At 32.7% G+C, this 18,331-nt stretch overlaps 1 protein-coding gene across 2 annotated transcripts in view; it reads left to right on the forward strand.

The window, feature by feature from the left end:
* Positions 1-18,331, forward strand: part of LOC115880028 (GAS2-like protein pickled eggs) — a 272,661-nt gene that overhangs the window by 237,891 nt on the left and 16,439 nt on the right. For both annotated transcript variants that reach the window (XM_030897139.1, XM_030897140.1), the window contains exons 7-8: positions 13,048-13,155; positions 15,191-15,363. In XM_030897139.1, the coding sequence (XP_030752999.1) occupies positions 13,048-13,155; positions 15,191-15,363 (281 nt within the window). The remainder of the gene's footprint in view (positions 1-13,047; positions 13,156-15,190; positions 15,364-18,331) is intronic.

Genomic DNA, 18,331 nt, shown 5'->3' on the forward strand with positions numbered 1-18,331 from the left:
CAATTGCAATCAATAACTATTAAAATATATTTATTTGGTATCAATCTTTGAATAAGAAGACTAAGGAAGGAGCATAATGCTATCCATGTATTCATGCATGGTGGGCGGAAAAAGCGCCATAAAAGCACTCTAGGGTGGGGATCCTTGACAGTTCTATTTGACGATTCATTTGACACATTTGAATTTGGTTTGAAATTTTGTGGATTTGTCAGTCTTTACGGAGCTTATTTTTTGTTATTTATTATTTATTCTAATACTGATAGTTGTATAAAGGTAGTAAATCTAGATGGAAATTGTGGCAGAACTTAAATTAACAGTGACACTATCGCGATTTATCGAAAAAGACTCTAAAATAGTTGGTTGTGTAGCGTGCGGTAGATCTCGGCAAAAATTGAGTGAAATAATGGAACAATATTTTGAACGGGAAAGCGGTAAAGTAATGGCCCTTTATTGGTGCTGGTAAGAAGGTGAGTTTTGTTAATGTAAATAATAACTGTTTATACATATACACACATGGCCAAAATTATTGCATATAACGATATTTTTATTTTATTTCGGACCTAATATTGAGTCTTTTTATATTTTTGGACATATTGGCTTACTACACGACTAACTAATATAAAATTAAAAATCTAAGTGCAACTAGGCTGTTATTATAATTTTATTTCATAATGAGTGAAAATCAACAAAAACAAATAATACAACTAATACCTAGTCTGTATTGCCTCCTCGAGCCTCAATGCAAGCTGTGAGACGACGTGGCATGCTCTCAATTAAGTTGTCCAGAAGATGTTGAGGAATGGCTTCCCATGTTTCGCGCGCAGCAATTTTCAATTCATTTAAGATACGGGGGATCATTCCTTTTGGCAATATGGCGTTTTAGCATGTCCTAAGCATGCTCGATCACATTCATATCTGGAGACATCGGTGGCCACCACAGTTTTCCTTATACCTCCTTCCTCACAAAATTCGCGAACCGCTTAAATGCGATGGGGAGGAGTATTATTGTCCATGTAAACAAATTCATCCCCCACTGCCCCTCGAAATGGACGCACAATAGGCTCTAAAACGTCTCTAAGATATGAGGCACCTGTCATTGTGCCATCAATAAAAACAAGAGGAGTTCGAGCTGCCCATATTCGAAGCATTATATAGGAAACGCCAGGAATGTTTGGGAGTGATTCATCGGTCGCTACCAAGGACGGTAAACTAATAGGATTGCTCATTCTCATAAGACGTACGTTCGCCTCTTCCGGCGCTTCAGCTGACAGTTGTGACGTCATTGTAGTCCTTGTCAAAGCTTTCGTGGCCTTGTCATGATAGTGTGTATTATTAGTTGCCTATGGTAAACTTATAAAAATAACAGCTGAGAAATTTTGATTTAATTATTTTGTCAATTTTAAATGTAAAAAAGGTGTCTTTAAAGTTTTTAGAGCTATAGAGTGTATAAATACGTTCATTTTCTGTTGTGGATTGTGACAAAGTGCATACTAAGTGCCCACGATTTTGTTTATTAATTATTTTAAAGCAAAATATGGAAGTACTCTAAAAAGAAAGCTTGCAAAAGGTGATGCTGGGAACTGCTGTTCTTAAAAATGCATTATCCGAGTATTTAATACGATTTATACAGTTAATTTTCTATACTGCATACATATAAGGTGTTTGAGACAATGTTACTGATTCTGAACTCTATTAAACTGTGAAATAATGCACGTGTGTGTATTATTAGTTGCCGGATAAGGACTAATAACCATGACAAGGGCTACAATGACGTCACAAAGCGAGTAGTTTTCGCATGCACCTGGCGGACACTTTTGGCTGAATGAGCAGTCCTATTAGGTTAACTGTTCTTGGGTCGCTACCATGTGAACTAATCTGTTCAAGGTCACATAAAACTTAATTCCAGTGCCGTGGTGTTTCAAGTCATATAATAATCAATATATAATCTGTTGTAATTTGTTGTTTTAACTGTCAAAGTCTTGTCAAAACATATATTTGGTTATAAATATAAAATGGAATGCCCCATTGGTCGCACTGCAAGCACACCAATGGCTGCACAAAAACGAATCAATCAAAGAAACGCGATATAGTATCGTCTTTGTCAATCACGCTAACATTTTAGAATAAGTAGAACGAGCGCAGGCAGATGATTAGATCGGGCTTTAAAAACCTACGTCTGCGGTAAAAATTAACGTCTTTAATGTAAAAATGATAGCGCGCGCGTCGATTCTAACTTCATCAAGCGATGAATCACTCCCAAACATTCATGGCGTTTACTCTACCTGCCCATACCATAATGCTTCCCCCTTGAAACGGGACACGGGGTTGAGCTGCACTCAAGCGTGCTCGTCTTCCAGATGCTCTCCAGACCAAAGTCCGTCGCAAGTCTGACACTAGACCTATTCTTGTTTCATCACTAAACATGACGAAATTCCAATTAGGTAATTTGCTCTCATCTCCTCAGCCCATTGTAGTCGCGTAATTTTGTGCTGTAAATTAAGCTTCGGAACTCTTTCATGGACTCTTCTTGCTAAGGTCTTTCTTGAAAAATTTACTCCTTCAAGGCGAGTTAACTCATTTTTAATAGCAGTACTAGAAAGCAGGGGATTGCGTCGTGCAATTAGGGATATTTGACGGTCTTGCACAGCAGTAGTAACTCTCTCTCTACCTCTTCCAGGCCGGTCTGTAACCTCGTTTGTCTCCCTGATTTTTTTTAATATTCGCGAAACATCGCTTTGGTTAACTCCTACAATTTCAGCTATTGCAACTTGCCGGTAGCCCTGTTGAGACAGTGTTACTATTCTGACTCTATTAAACTCTGAAATAATGTTTCTAGGCATTTTAAGGCTAAAACAATGGTCAAATTTCTTCTGAAACCCAAGAGACCACAAATCAAAATGTGCAAGAATTTCTAATAATACTGGGTCTGAACGATAAACATTGTTTACCATATCCATTTTAACAAAAAAATGTTTATTACAGATTATCAAAGCTATGTATAAAAGAATATTCTTTAAATTCCTTTCCGTATATTTTTAAACGATATATTCAATAATTTTGGCCATGTGTATATTTATAATTAATTTATATTTGTCTTCTAAAATATTTTGATTAAAAGAAAATATATAAAAGTGGGCAAGCTTAATCACGTGACTAAAAGTTTATTTGGTATGAACTGTAGTTTTTTAGTTGTAGTCTTATCTTAATTACTAACTCTATAATAATAATCTCGTCGAGAAGTTGTATAAGTAACAGAGAGCGGGAGTATCCTGGCTACGTACATAGCCATAGCACGGCAATATTTGCAAACAATGAAGAAAGCCTTTTTTGCAATTAACTAAGCCATATTTGGATTTTGTTTTAAAGCCGTGGAGAAAGAAGGAAAAATGGCCGCAGCTACATTCGCGAAAACCTAATGGCAATGTTTATTTTTTATACCGGGTGGTCCGAATTGTATTCGGGAAACTTCGGCAGCATATTCTACCGATAAAAATAGGTAAAAGTTCGGAGATATAGTGTGACCAACGGATCTGTAGCTACGGGGTATCGGCAGGGGAACGCAGTTGTAAACAAAACACGCCCAATTTCATTGATAAAATAGGCATGGGCGTACGGTGTTATATGAAAATAATGTGTATCATAAATATAATACTCTAATATAATTTTTTTCAAAAAACTTTATGCTGTTTGAATCGTTACTGTTGAGTTAGCAGATAAACACTAAAAGCTTTTATTAAAGCTCCCTTAAATATTTTGAATCATTTTATTATTGTGTTGTTAATATAATAGAAGAAATAATTACAGCTGGGGATTGGAACCTTTGGTGTTACACAGCAAAATAAAACACTAAATCAGTACAATACACCAAAACACTTTTAATTTTACACTGGACGCACGTTTCGCTAACCATGTCTGCCATCACCAGATGATCAAGACTGAGTCTTGAGGTATATTTATTTATATCGGTACTAACTATATTTTTTTCTATAATACATAATTTTAGATATAACTATTTCCAGCAAAAAAAAAATCTTGAAAATAGTTAACTTTGGAAGCGCAAACAAAACATAATTTTACTCACCAGTAGATCCAATATTGCCTATTACACCAGATATGGTATCGCTCCGCAGCAGTTTTTAAAGGTTAGGTCATTGTCTACCCATATGTTACATCCAAATAGATAATACTTGGCTATATTTTCGAATTTCGCGTATATATATTTATATCTCTCTCTGCAATATAATGGGCCGCTCCATTAATATTTATCTGTTATTTTAACATTTACGCCAAAAAAATTCATTTGATTTTAATAACCCCCTAAGCGTTTCCCTGCAAAAGGAAAATTCGATTCTTCCTGCAATTTTTGCAAAAGCTTTCTAATTGTGGGGACGAGTTTGAATTCGAGATAAAATCTATTTATCAAATTCCTGACCACTTCGAAAAAGTCGTTGAGCTTTTCGACAGCAGTCTCACGTGGTCGTTTCTTTCCAGAGAGGATATCATTTTATCGGGGTTAGTTTTCAGCCTTTTTTTTATCTTCTGTGTGAATTTTTTTATAGCCGATACGCTAACTCCGGTATAAAGAAATATCCGCTCAAGTTTACGTTTAAGCGGCAACTCAAGCGAACTCTCTGTAGCTTCTTCATCGCAAACCCTATTATGAACACAAGGAAATACACCAAATGAGATTTCATCCACGTTATTATTAACTTACCTATATAAATTAGCTATTATTTCTCTTGTCTGACTATGTAGCGTCTTACCCTTAACAAATTTATTCGTTTTAAAACACAAATATACGATCAAACTTGATATTAATAATTAAAAACTACGAACGAAAAACATTATAACAAGATAACAAAACAATAAAACACAACTTAACTATCAAATATACTAAAAATATAGGAATAAAGTTTAGGATAACCGGTATAAAATAATGAAATAAAGTAATAATGATCAAAAAAATGACACCGCCACTGGATATTTCAATAGTATTCAATATTCCTACTCTTTTCAGAAGAGACCGTGAAGTTGGGGATAAAGCAAGCGAATAGGAAAGGCGTAAAAGCCATGGCAACCGCGTGGTAACAAATCCTGTGACGTACTGCCAATCATGTTCGATGAATAGGCGGCCATGCGCGGCGATGCCGGTTTGCCAATGATATCGTTGAAAATCTTCAACTTTCATAATAGGCAGATTATACAGAATGAAAGAAATAAGTTATTAAATAAAACATATCGAACAATATGAACTACGTTAAAATTCCTTAGTAATATACGTCAGAATATATGCTAAACACATTATATATAGGTAATAAAAATATATTAAATTTATAGTTCATGTCTGGCAATTTTGCAATTTTATAGATAAACGTGGCAATATCGATTTTTTTTCTCGCATTCCTTCCGTAGCTACAGATCCGCTGGTCAAACGAAAGACAGTGTTGTGTTTCTCGGCAGAGTCGTCAGGGAACGACCGTTACGACAGAGACAACCTATCTATCGCTCGTGTCGCACTCGTTATAACCTAAAACAATAACACAACAATAACAAGACATTGTCTGACCGCATGTTCCAGCTATTTATGAATGAGATGCTCAGTCTATATTTTATTTTAAGTCTATGGGTACGGACGAAAAGAAATTATTCTTCAAATCAGTTAGAGAATGTGTAGGTGGCGTTTCCTAGAAGTAGGAGCCACATTGACATCGAAATCAAATTTCTCATATCAAAAAACTCCTTTCATCCAAATATCTACGTTAGTCCAGAAATTATTTGGAAAAAATCGAAATAAAAATGAAACTTCTACACCTTTTATCCCCAAAACGAAGCATTTAAAACGAACTTTTTTACTTATTTTTATCTGCAGAATATGCTACCGAAGTGTCCCGAATACAATTCGGACCACCCTGTAGATGGCGGGACCCTATCTTTCTCGGCTTACGTAAATCGCGAATTATGCCAAATTTGGCCTTTTCGAGAAAGAATGAAATATGTACAAAGGAGAATTTTTCTCACAGTAGTCGCATTCGTGATGAATAGAACGATATATATCTATCTAGTTTAGGAATATACATTGAATAAAAATATCCGTTTTGTTTGAAATTTTTAGAAAGTATTAGAGAGAATTGAATTTCTTTTCTTCTTGCCTAATAATTTCTTTTGGGTAATTAATTATTCCCAGATCGGAAACAATAGTGGGAAAATAAAAACTCGTTCAAATACAACAGGATTTCAGAGAAAACATTGTATAAAGTAAATATAATACCTAAAAAAATAATGTATTTTATTGATGATTTTTTGTAGCTAAACTATTTGACTTTTTAGACTCTATTTAAATAAAAACATACAGCCCTTGACAAAATTTTAACCCTGTCTAAAAAGGTATTTATTATAAGGGTTAAATAATATGTTTAAAATATCTTCAGTTTTTGAGATATTTAAAGATATTTAAATATGCATGCTACAATAGAATAGATTATCAACACCCTATACATTACTTTTCAGAATTGATTCTTGTGCTGAGTTTGAAGGTAGAGAAATAAACTTCACTGAAAAATGTTATTGCTTTCTTAAATTTATACAGGGGTACCAAAAATTGCTGATCTGTTTTAAATATTTATTTTACTTAAAAACTTTGTTATTTCAATTGCAACACCCTGTATTTTTTTAAATAAATTGAAGCAGATTATTTAAATCTCTTTAAATATCTCAAAAACCAAAGCTCGCAAACATATTTAACCTATGCCTTATTTTGTGCCCAAATATGGATCACAATAAAATACCGGGTGTTATAACAAAATATAACTTTGATGTGGATCTTAGTTCTGACATACCCTGTACATTTCAAAATAATTTTAAATTATGCTCATTGCCTTCCCACGTATACCCATAAAATATTTTGTTTTTATATCTTTCCGTTTTCGTATAATCAACCGACGCTAATGAGGAGCGCCACCCTGTATATTCATTATTAAAAAAAATCATTAATTTACAATTAATTATCTTTCTTCGAAGTATAATTGAGTCCTCTAGAATATTATTTTATAATTAAATAGTTCTCATAAAACAATACTAAAACGTGTTGCAACTGCTTTATGTAAATAAAGTCGTAAAGTTCTAATCTTAAGTGGGTATTATTTTTATGAAATAAACACATAACCTTCCTTTATCATATTTAAAAGTCATAAAAATGCAGTAAAGATTAAGAAATGCATTCCATAAAAAATAAGTTATGAAATATTTTGATGAGCTTTTAATAAAGAGCTTAATGAGCTTAAACACAAGCATTTTTTTCAATAGCTTACTTCTCTTAAAATTGTCTTCTTTTATTTAATTATTGTGTTAGGCTAGGTCAACTTAATTTACTGATTGTTTCTAGTTTTTTTTATTCTGTATAGCTTACTATAGACTTTCAGTGAATATTTTTAACTAGATGTACTAGTAAGTAGTAGTAGTGTTGTACTATACCGGGTGCGTCTCAAAAGTGGCTCACCCCTATAGCTTTTTTATTTTTTCACTTAAAAATTTGGTATGTTAGTATATGACATAAATTAGGATTGATTGACGTATTCAATTGTTTTTGGTCACTTCCTGTTTCACCGGAAATGACTGCAACTTTTGATTTTTAAATGGAACCCTAGGTATTTTTTTACTTTTAATACTTGAAATAATTCAATTGTTTTCGGTCACTTCCTGTTTCACCGGAAATGACTATAACTTTTGATTTTTAAATGGCACCCTGGGTATTTTTTTTCTAATACTTGAAATAATGGACTTTTACTCTATCCCTGTACAATAGAATGACATTTACTGGGTTTCCGTCTTTCATTATAAGATAAATACAAAAATATAATTCACTTAGGTATCATATTTATGGAGGCTTTTAAGTGAACTTTTCTTAATTCTGTTTTTAGCTTCTTTCTGGAAACTTTTATATGACTTCTTTATTATTTTCGTGCGAAACAAATAGCCATCCACTGAAGACCATAAAATGTAATCTTAAACTATATGAAACGATAAGCAGCACATAAGCAGGTTAAATCATACACTCTATACTCTATACCATTCTGCGGTAGTTACTAAACTTGGCAGGGTACGTAAATCAATATAAACTAGGTCATTTTTGCATTATGAAGGAGTTAGAGTTACAAATAGGGTTAAAGCTTGGATAAGAATCTTTATAAGGCATTAAACTCTTTACAAAGGACGAAATAAAAATATCAACAAAAATTATCAAGATATTTTATAATATTTATTAAATTCACTATTTAACACTTCTGTTGCTTGCTTTAAATATTGTTTAAATGAATAAAATATCTACCAGAGTATCGTTTGCATCTATATTCTGTCTGCATCATAGTGTTGTCTCTGGTGCTGTTAGATAATTCTAGACTTCACAACACTGCACATTGTCATTGACAATGACTGGAATGGTAACTGACGGAAACAGTACTGGGAGAATTGTCAGTTCAGGAGTTTGGAACATCCTCAAAAGGAAAATACCACTTCTCCAACTCCCATCAGTGGATGTCATACCAAGAATATACAACTATGAAAAACATAATTTCTGTGACTATTATGAAGCTTCATTCAGAACCTCGCAATTAGTGGAATAAATTAGTAGTTTCAATTAGCGTAGAAGCGTGTTTTGGTTTGGTTTAATTATTTGGTTTTCTTTAATTTCAATGTAAGAATTCAGAACATCAAAATTAGTGGTAGACATCAATTAGTTGATATCTTTGAATAAGAAGACTAAGGCAGGAGCATAATGCTATCCATGTATTCGTGCATGGTGGGCGGAAAAAGGACTCTAGGGTGGGGATCCTTGACAATTCTGTTTGACGATTCATTTGACACATCTGAATTTGATTTGAAATTTTGTGGATTTGTCAGTCTTTACGGAGCTTATTTTATGTTATTCATTATTTATTCTAATACTGATAGTTGTATAAAGGTAGTAAATCTAGATGGAAATTGTGGCAGAACTTAAATTAACAGTGACACTGTCGCGATTTATCGAAAAAGACTCTAAAATAGTTGGTTGTGTAGCGTACGGTAGATCTCGACAAAAATCGAGTGAAATAATGGAACAACTTTTCGCTAGTAAGTGACTATATAATATACATACGTGTAATAAACCGATCATTTATGAAATTCACTTAAATTAACTAATTATATATTTTTTCTTGCATTTTTGTTTTTATTTACTAGTCAAAGATTAGATGTCATAGAATTTAGATACGTCAATTTAACTTACCTGCTTCAGTAGCGTATCGGATGTTTATGGTTATAAATAATTATTATAATTTATCTATTTTTATTAGAATTTTATATTTTTATAACAATTTTAATAACTGCCAACATTTATTCGCAACGTAAAATAAAAAAAAATTATTGAGTCTACCCTACGTCTACCCTACATCATAGTTTTACATTTTTTAAATAAAATTAGAACTGCACTGATAAACCGGAATTTAAGTCGGCCATATTTGAGGCCCATCCATATGCTCCTTCCTTAATCTTCTTATTCAAAGATTGATACAGTTATCCAACTTTTAACTTTTCCACTAATTATACTTCAAAATTTGCGAGAAATGTCATTTTGGCTTTTGATTATCTTCCGCCAAGAGAAATTGTGGTAAAAAATCAAAAGTTGATTGTTTTATAAGCTAAATAATTAGGCTTTCTCTATGGATACAAATGACTAAGCCAAGCTGTTGATAGGATATTCTATTAATTTTAATTGTGTTTTTTAAACATTGTGAATGATCGTAAACTAAAAACTATAAAGTGTAATTGAAACTAGCGATGGGAACTATCGAATGAATGAGACTATCGAATGATTAATGAATGAATGATTTCAACTATCGAATGGTTTTATTCGAATAAAATCATTCATTCATTTGTATACTAAAGCATATGTGACAACCTCGCCGTGCGACTAAATGGTTATCGTTGAGCCACGACTATCGAATGCTTTTGATAAATGAAATTTAGTATTCATTTGATTTTTGTATGCGTCAGTGCATTATTAGTTCTTCCAAATTTTTATAACTTCGCCGTATAAATACTGTGCTATTTTTAAAATAGTTAAAATACTTAAAATACTAAATAGTAGTTATTTTTTAATTTTATTTATTGACGATTGTGTGCATGTGCAGGTGGTCAAAAGTTTTCCGAAAATTTGTGTGGTTTTCCGTAGTCCGATCTTTCAATTATTTAATTTTATATGGTATATGGCTATTTTTTAATGGGAAATTTTGAGAGGTAGCAATTTTTAAGAGAGATGAGATGAACTTACAATTAATTTTAAAAATACATATTTGTATTTTAGATGTTTTAATAATATTAATTAGTTGAACTTAATAATCATATTTAAGTAATGTAGTTAAGTAAATGGTTATCGAACTCAAACTATGGGGTGAGAAAATTAAAATGAAAGTTTTACACGTCCCAATTTAAAAAAAAAGTTAACGATGTTTGTATTTTGTTTATGCTATTTCTCTTACATGTAGTTTTTTGCGAAGAAATATTTCATTTATTTTTTAAAGTAAATGCCAGTAAAAGTAAATATAATTTTTAAATAGTAATATAAAGCACCTAATATAAATAATTTTGATTTCTAATTTTTATTTATATTTTCCTTCCGATACACACTGCATGCTTAGAAAATTAATAAATGTTTATATTTTATGATTTTAAAATTTGTTGTTAATATAACAAATTAGTTCTGTAATTATTATTATTTAATAAACCAACGTTGCCACACACAAAAAAATTTAGAGACTATATTATTTTTAAATAGGATCTAATATAAATAATTTTGAAAAAAAATATTTATATTAAAAGATTTTAAATTTTGTTGTTAATAGGTATAACAAATTATTACTGTTATTATTATTTATTAAACCAGTCTTTGTTTAAAAACATTAAAAATCATTTTCCTACATCCAAAATAACAAGTATTATTGCAGTGTAACAACAGAATATTAATAAAAAAATGCAGAATATATAGACATACCTACCCTAACTAACTAAAGCCAAACAATAATATTCTTTGCTAATATCAACTAATACCAAAATATGGCAACAGCGCCCTTCGTAATGTATTTTCTGTGTAAATTCTAGCACCTCAATAAAAAAAATAATGTGTCCTTATCTATATCTGGCTCTGCAAAAAATCAAAGATGCCGGCTTCTTTCATAGCATTGCCACCGACCGCTGTCGGGTTTCTCGGAAAGAAACCTACGTCGCCGGGCGACAACTAAAATTCAGTTAATATTTTATTATAATCGATCCTGACGAATAAATGAATTTCATAAATGAATGAATTTTATAATTGAATGGTTTTTGCTGCCGAATTACTAGAATACAATATTTCAAGGCAGCTGACGGATCTATTCGATAATTTTTATTCGAATAGTTTTGAACGAATGTTTTCTTACTAAAACTATCGAATTATTCGAATGAAATGCAACTATCGAATGTTTCGATAGTATTCATTCGATAGTTCCCACTACTAATTGAAACCACTAATTTATTCCACTAATTGCGAGGTTCTGAATGAAGTTTTAGATAAAATAGAAAATTACAATCATTTAACATTAAAAAAATAAACTGTTATTTTGTTGCTCAATTTAAAAGAAAAAGAAAATATAAGAAACACCAAACATCATTAATTAAAATTGTAAACACAGAGAGGTTGTTGTATTGTTTTAAACCCCCACAATGACCAAAAACCGAAACATTTACAAACCAAGACCTACATTTGGTACTGGTCATAAAACACTGATGTTTACGCAATAAGATGCACTATTTAAAGTCAAAGAAAACAATATATATATCTAAGAATGTTCTGTCCAAAAAAGAATATCGATATTATAGAAATGTTGCAAATACTCATGTTTTAAGTATTTTTTTTTAATTTAGTGTACATAAGTTACTTAAAGTATATACTTTGTGTTTTAGCTAATTTTATTGCAATACCACTTCATTCAAAGATATGTTTCAATTGATTTTTGTGGAAAAATTTGTAAAGTTCCATACTGAAATTTGAGAGATTCAACGTATATAAAATTAGTAGGAATCGATATTTTGGAACATTCCTAACTAGACTATATGGTATTTGGTTATTTCGCGTGGGACTGTGCAAAATTTATGATAATTTTTAGCGAAATCGTATTTCTTTTTCGACGTTTGCGTAAATACGACAACGCACGGTGCTCATTTTAATGAACCGCAAATGTACTCTTTACATAATAATATAGAAAACCGTATGATCGATAAAAAATCATCAGTCCAGTTGGCTTGAAAATGACGATCGATGACATTCTCAATATAATTTTACATAAAATTAATTCCAAGTGTTTTTCATTTTACAGCTTGCGGTAGTCAGTTGTATCCATAAAGAAAGCCTAAGAGCGCTTGCACATACACCGGCAAAATCGGTGCCGGAGTCGGCGCCGGCTTTGCAACCGTTCCGACAGTTGCATTTAATTCTATTGTATTTGCCGGTCCATGACTATTTTACCGGATCGGAGTATATGTGAAGGAGCTAATTTATTTATATTGCAATCAATTTCAGCTCCGGCACCGGCACCGATTTTGCCGGCGTGTGTGAAAACGCTCTAATAATTAGCTTAAACAATAAACTTTTTATTTCAAACTGACAGGTAATAATCAAAAGTCAAAATGACATCAATCGCTAATCTATATCCATTCTATGTCGTTAATTTTGAAGTATAATTATTAGTGAAAAAAGTTAAAGTTTTTCTACTAATTGAAAATTTCTACCAGTAATTTTGACGTTCTGAAGCTTACATTGAAATTAGAGGAACAAACTTCTACGCTAAATGAAACCAATAATTTATTCCACTAATTTTAAGGTTCTGCATGAAGCTCTAGAAAGAATATAGATATATTAAATTTATAAATAGTTAAGAATATAATTAACATAACCGTATATAATACCTATATATTTTTTTTTATTTTTGTAATTGATATCGATATTTTCGAATACTTATTATATCTAATATTTTATTCCAGGTTCGTGATTTGGTAGCCCAATGTACCTGCCCTACCCAGTTCCCTATGATTCGAGTCTCAGAAGGAAAATACCGAATTGGAGATACAAAAGTTCTTATTTTTGTGAGGGTAAGTCATTGACAGATATTATTTTTTAGTTCTGGAGCCTACCCGATTTGAAATGATTACGATCTCCCAAATGTAAAAAAAACGCTTTATTGTACAAAAAGCCAAAACAGCTTCATCGACAAAGCATTCACAAAACAAAAAGCACAAAAACAAATATACAAATAATAAAAAAATGTTACAATACAAATCAATTCAAATAAATTTACGTCATTAAAATTACAAATAAAACATACATAGACATTGCAGAACACAGGCGTATCAAGAAAATTTTACAAAAGGAAAACTGTAAATGGATAAAATCATGTTATATATCATAAAATCAAGAGTTATAAAATATTATAAATTAAATACTAGACTTTTAACCAGTGTGTGAGATGATCAATATTTTAAAATTCAAAATTGTTCATGATTAAACATCAACAAAAAAGTCGTTTACCGCATATAGGGCTCTCTCCAGTATGATTTCAGAGTTTTGCGAAATGCTGAAAGAATGAAAGTGACTTGATATTCAAAGGCAAATGATTGTACATTTTCTTGGCATTGTACAGTATTGAGCCCTTAACTAGTTCTGAGCTCGGGGTTGGCAGATAAATATCGTGCTCCGCATTCCTAAGTGGATAGTTGTGAGAAGGCCTTTCCGGAATAGCAGATATGTGCTTGCGGATTAAGCAAACAGATTCAAATGAATAAGAAAGGAAGAGTCAGTATTTGGAAATTTTTAAAGAAATTCTGGCAGTGAGTTCTAATGTTTAGTCCCAATAAGTATCGAACTGCTCTCTTTTGAAGTTTGAAAATACGGTCAAATTTTGTCGCGCAGCAAGTACCCCAGAATGGAAGGGTGCAGAAACGAAGATGCGACTCAAAAAGGGCATAATAGACCATTCTAGAGGTTGATGAGTTAAGTTCCTTAGAAACTGATCTTAGCGCAAAACAGGCAGCGCTTAGTTTCTTTGATAAAGCTTCGATGTGCAAGTCCCATTTTAACGAGTTGTCTACAACAAGTCCTAAGAATTTCACAGAGTCCACGACGTCAATAGTGGTGTTATTAAGTACAAAAGGTTGTATAGTACTTTTATATGACAAAACTTTAGTTTTTGAAAGGTTGAGGCATAGGAGATTAGAATCGCACCAAGATTTAATGGTTAGGTTAAGGACGTAAGTCACTGGATATAGTATTATATAGTGCCGTAACATCTGGGCCGCTCCAAGTGAAACTAGTATCGTCTGCAAAGAGGCAGATTTTACCGCTAATGTCTAGATTTGCAATGTCGTTGATGTCGTAATTTGGCATTAAAAAATACAACCATAAATTTTCACTCCTCTACCATCAACCCCTATTATAGGGGTTGTTTTACCATCAACCCCTATTATAGGGGTTGTTTTTTAATTTTTTGTTATCATACTCCTCCAAAACTGCTTAACCGATTTCAATGAAATTTTATATGTATATTTAGTAGGTCTGAGAATAGGTTGTTATCTATTTTTTATACCCCTAAGTGATATGAGTAACCCACCCCAAATTATTTTTTAATTTTTGGAAAACATTTTTTATTTTTATTTTTTATGATGTAGCATTAAAAATAGATACAATCCTAAATTTTCACCCTTCTACCATCAACCCCTATTTTTTAATGGCGATATTAGTAGTTCAATAATTTTAATATAACAACAAATTGTTTTTAAACATTGTTAGAATACGTGGTGAAAATTAAAAACCTGGGCGTGACTGGGTATATCCGGGTATGACCGGGCATAATGGTATTTTCTCAAATTCAATATACTATTTATTGACCTTTTGGGTCTATACCGAGTACAAAAACTTGTGTATTTACCCAAATTTCAAAATACCGGTTACTTACTTGCTCACCACCGACCTTAGCCACAGCAACACGTAAAAAATAAGTCTTATTTTTACGTTATAAATCTTAGGAACATTAAACACCCTGTATAACTATTCATATATAACTTTAGTATTTAGAAGAGACATAATACTAATTAAAGAAATAGATATTACAAATGTTAACAATCTTTTCAGATTTTAAGGAAGCATGTCATGGTCCGGGTTGGCGGCGGCTGGGACACTCTGGCACACTACCTGGATAAACACGACCCGTGTCGGTGCCGGGGACAACACAGACCAACGCAAGGAGCTAAACTGGTGCCGGGAAGGGCACCCGACCTTCATGGAGCTCAAGTGTTCTATGACAGGTTAGTTTGATTGTAATATCTTTAAACTGTGCCATCCTTTTCTCGGAACAACTCACGACATTTTTAACCACCCGGTAACTTCTAACTAGCTATATTGCTGAGAAATCTAATAAGTAATTAATTATACGCTGCACTTCATGAATGATCGCTGATCAAAGTTCTTATGTATCGACAGGTTTGTTTAAACTTTTTTTGTGATTCTCTTATATTAATCAGAATGTCCATCTGGTAATAGATGTTCCCATCTATTACCAGAATGTGCGAGGCCTGCGAAGTAAAACAAATGAGATTTATAATGCAATTTTGTGTACGGACTTCGACATTATTGCCTTGAGTGAATCATGGTTAAACTCAGATATTTTAGATACGGAGTTGTTTGACGCTAGATATAATGTTTTCCGGAAAGATCGAAATTATGCGCAATTGTCGTGTAGCAGGGGTGGTGGTGTGGTCTTAGCAGTTCGAAATATATTTTCGGTATCACAGATTGTTTTATCCGAACTTCCAATAAATATTGACCTCTTAGCCTTAAAAATTACGTCAAACTACTCTATATTTTGTGTTTTTATTGTATATATTCCACCTAATGCAAAAATTTCAGATTATACTCAACTTTTTGAAACAATGTACGGATATAGCACTCTACAATTCTAATATTTTATTTATTGGAGATTTTAATTTACCTGATTTTGTTTATCAATCTAATTCTAACGGCGAGAAACATTCTTCAAGGTGATTTTGCTAGTTTCTTTAACCTAATTCAATATAACGCTGTAGCTAATTATAATAACAGATTTCTCGATCTGGTTTTTGCAGATCCATCTTTAAAGTGCACAGTAAACAAAGCCCAAGACATTTTGTTGACTGAAGACGACCACCATCCGGCTCTTATCGTTTCTTTGGAAGCCGGTCAGTCCAGAAAGCCCAATGCTCAGAAATTTGATAACACATATTATAATTTTCGAAGAACCAATTTTCCTGATCTTTATGGCTATTTTGCTGAGTGTAATTGGGATTTCTTGGATGAAATCTCTGACGTGGATGCTGCTTGCGAACGATTTTATGGGGTGATCTATAATGGGTTGGATTTGTTTGTACCTAAAACGTCCAAACGTAAAAGAAATTATCCTCCGTGGTATGGTTCAGATATAATTAAGCTTATTAAACTTAAAAATAATACATGGAAGACGTATAAACAATCAAAACAGAATTTTCACTTGGTAAAATTTAAGGAGCTTAGAGCGCAAATTAAGCAAAATATTAGTAAAAACTATAGTATATATTGTAGAGACGTTGAGGGTGGTCTAACTACTAACCCCAAGCAGTTTTGGCAATTTATAAATAATAAAAGTAAGTCTCGGTCGTTTCCTGAACAAATGAAGTTTAATGATGTCGAACTCAATGATACAAAATCAATAGCAGATGCATTTGCAGACTTTTTTCGATCGTCCTATATTGTATCAGGTAACGGTCATATTCGTGAAGGTAGCACTGAAATTAATTCTTCCTTTGGTGATATAACACTGAATCGGGTATCGGAGAGAGATATCTTGCACTGCTTAAAAAAAATGAAGCCCACCGGAGTGGTAGGACCCGATAAAGTACCCTCATTTCTGTTGAAAGATTGCGCAATAGTTTTTTCCTCCCCACTAACGAAATTATTTAATCTGTGCCTGAAGACAAATACGTTTCCTGTTATCTGGAAAACCTCAAAGATCATCCCAGTATTTAAAAAGGACGATAGAAATAATATTGAAAATTATAGACATGTAACAATAATTTCTAATTTTTCCAAATGTTTAGAAATGGCTCTCTATGGCGCATTGGCGTTCCAGGTGGGAGGTAGAATTTCATCAAATCAGCATGGTTTTATAAGGGGTCGGTCGACGACAACTAATCTTTTAAGTATTACACAATTTATTGCTGACTCTATTGATACAAAGAGTCAGGTCGACGTTGTGTATACTGATTTTTCTAAAGCGTTTGACCGACTTGACCATGGGATCCTTCTTTACCATCTGGATCGGATTGGGTTTTCAGCTAACTTATTAATGTTGTTTGAGTCCTATTTAAAAGACAGATTGTTGAGGGTGGAGTATTGTGGGTCAGAATTCGAGTCGAACTGTTGCGCTACTTCGGTGTACCCCCAGGGGTCTATTTTGGGACCGTTATTGTTTAACATTTTTATAAACGATTGTACTGATATAATTGATTTAAGTGTCTTACTGTATGCAGACGACATGAAGATATTTTCCCGCATTGATTCGCCTCATGATTGTGAACGGCTTCAGAGGTGTGTTGATCGATTAGTTGCATGGTGTTCATATAATAACTTACCATTGAACGTTGAAAAATGTAAAGTCATGTCTTATACCTTGAAATCGGAAACACAAATTTATAATTATTCTATCGGTGATACGATGATAGGTAGAGTATCTGTTTTTAAAGATTTGGGTGTCACATTTGACAGTAAACTATCTTTCGTTCAGCATATATCTGAAGTCGTTCAATCTTCGTTTAAGGCCTTGGGATTTATTGTGCGTAATACTAGAGATTTTAGCAATAGTAACACATTAAAACTACTCTATTATGCTTTTGTAAGATCAAAGCTAGAGTATGCATCAATTGTATGGTCGCCGTTTTATGCGGCACATATTAATGCTCTCGAGCAGGTACAGCGTCGTTTTCTGAAATATCTGAGTTTAAGAACTGATGGGGTTTACCCGCAAATTGGCTGCTGTCACAGCTCTTTATTGCAGAAACATTCTCTAGATTCCTTGGAGGTTCGACGGACAAATTCAGAGCTGAAATTTTTATACAAGTTATTACATAATGAAATTGATAGTCCGGATGTTCTCAGTCAAATCAATTTTCTGGTCCCACGTAGCTCTCGGTATAGCTTTACATTTTATGTGGCCTCCTCGCGCACAAATGTAAGTAAATATTCGCCATTGAAACGTATGCAGGA

The sequence above is a fragment of the Sitophilus oryzae genome, unplaced genomic scaffold (assembly GCF_002938485.1).
Source record: "Sitophilus oryzae breed Bouriz unplaced genomic scaffold, Soryzae_2.0 scaffold_1604_pilon_pilon, whole genome shotgun sequence".
Taxonomy (NCBI): domain Eukaryota; kingdom Metazoa; phylum Arthropoda; class Insecta; order Coleoptera; family Curculionidae; genus Sitophilus; species Sitophilus oryzae.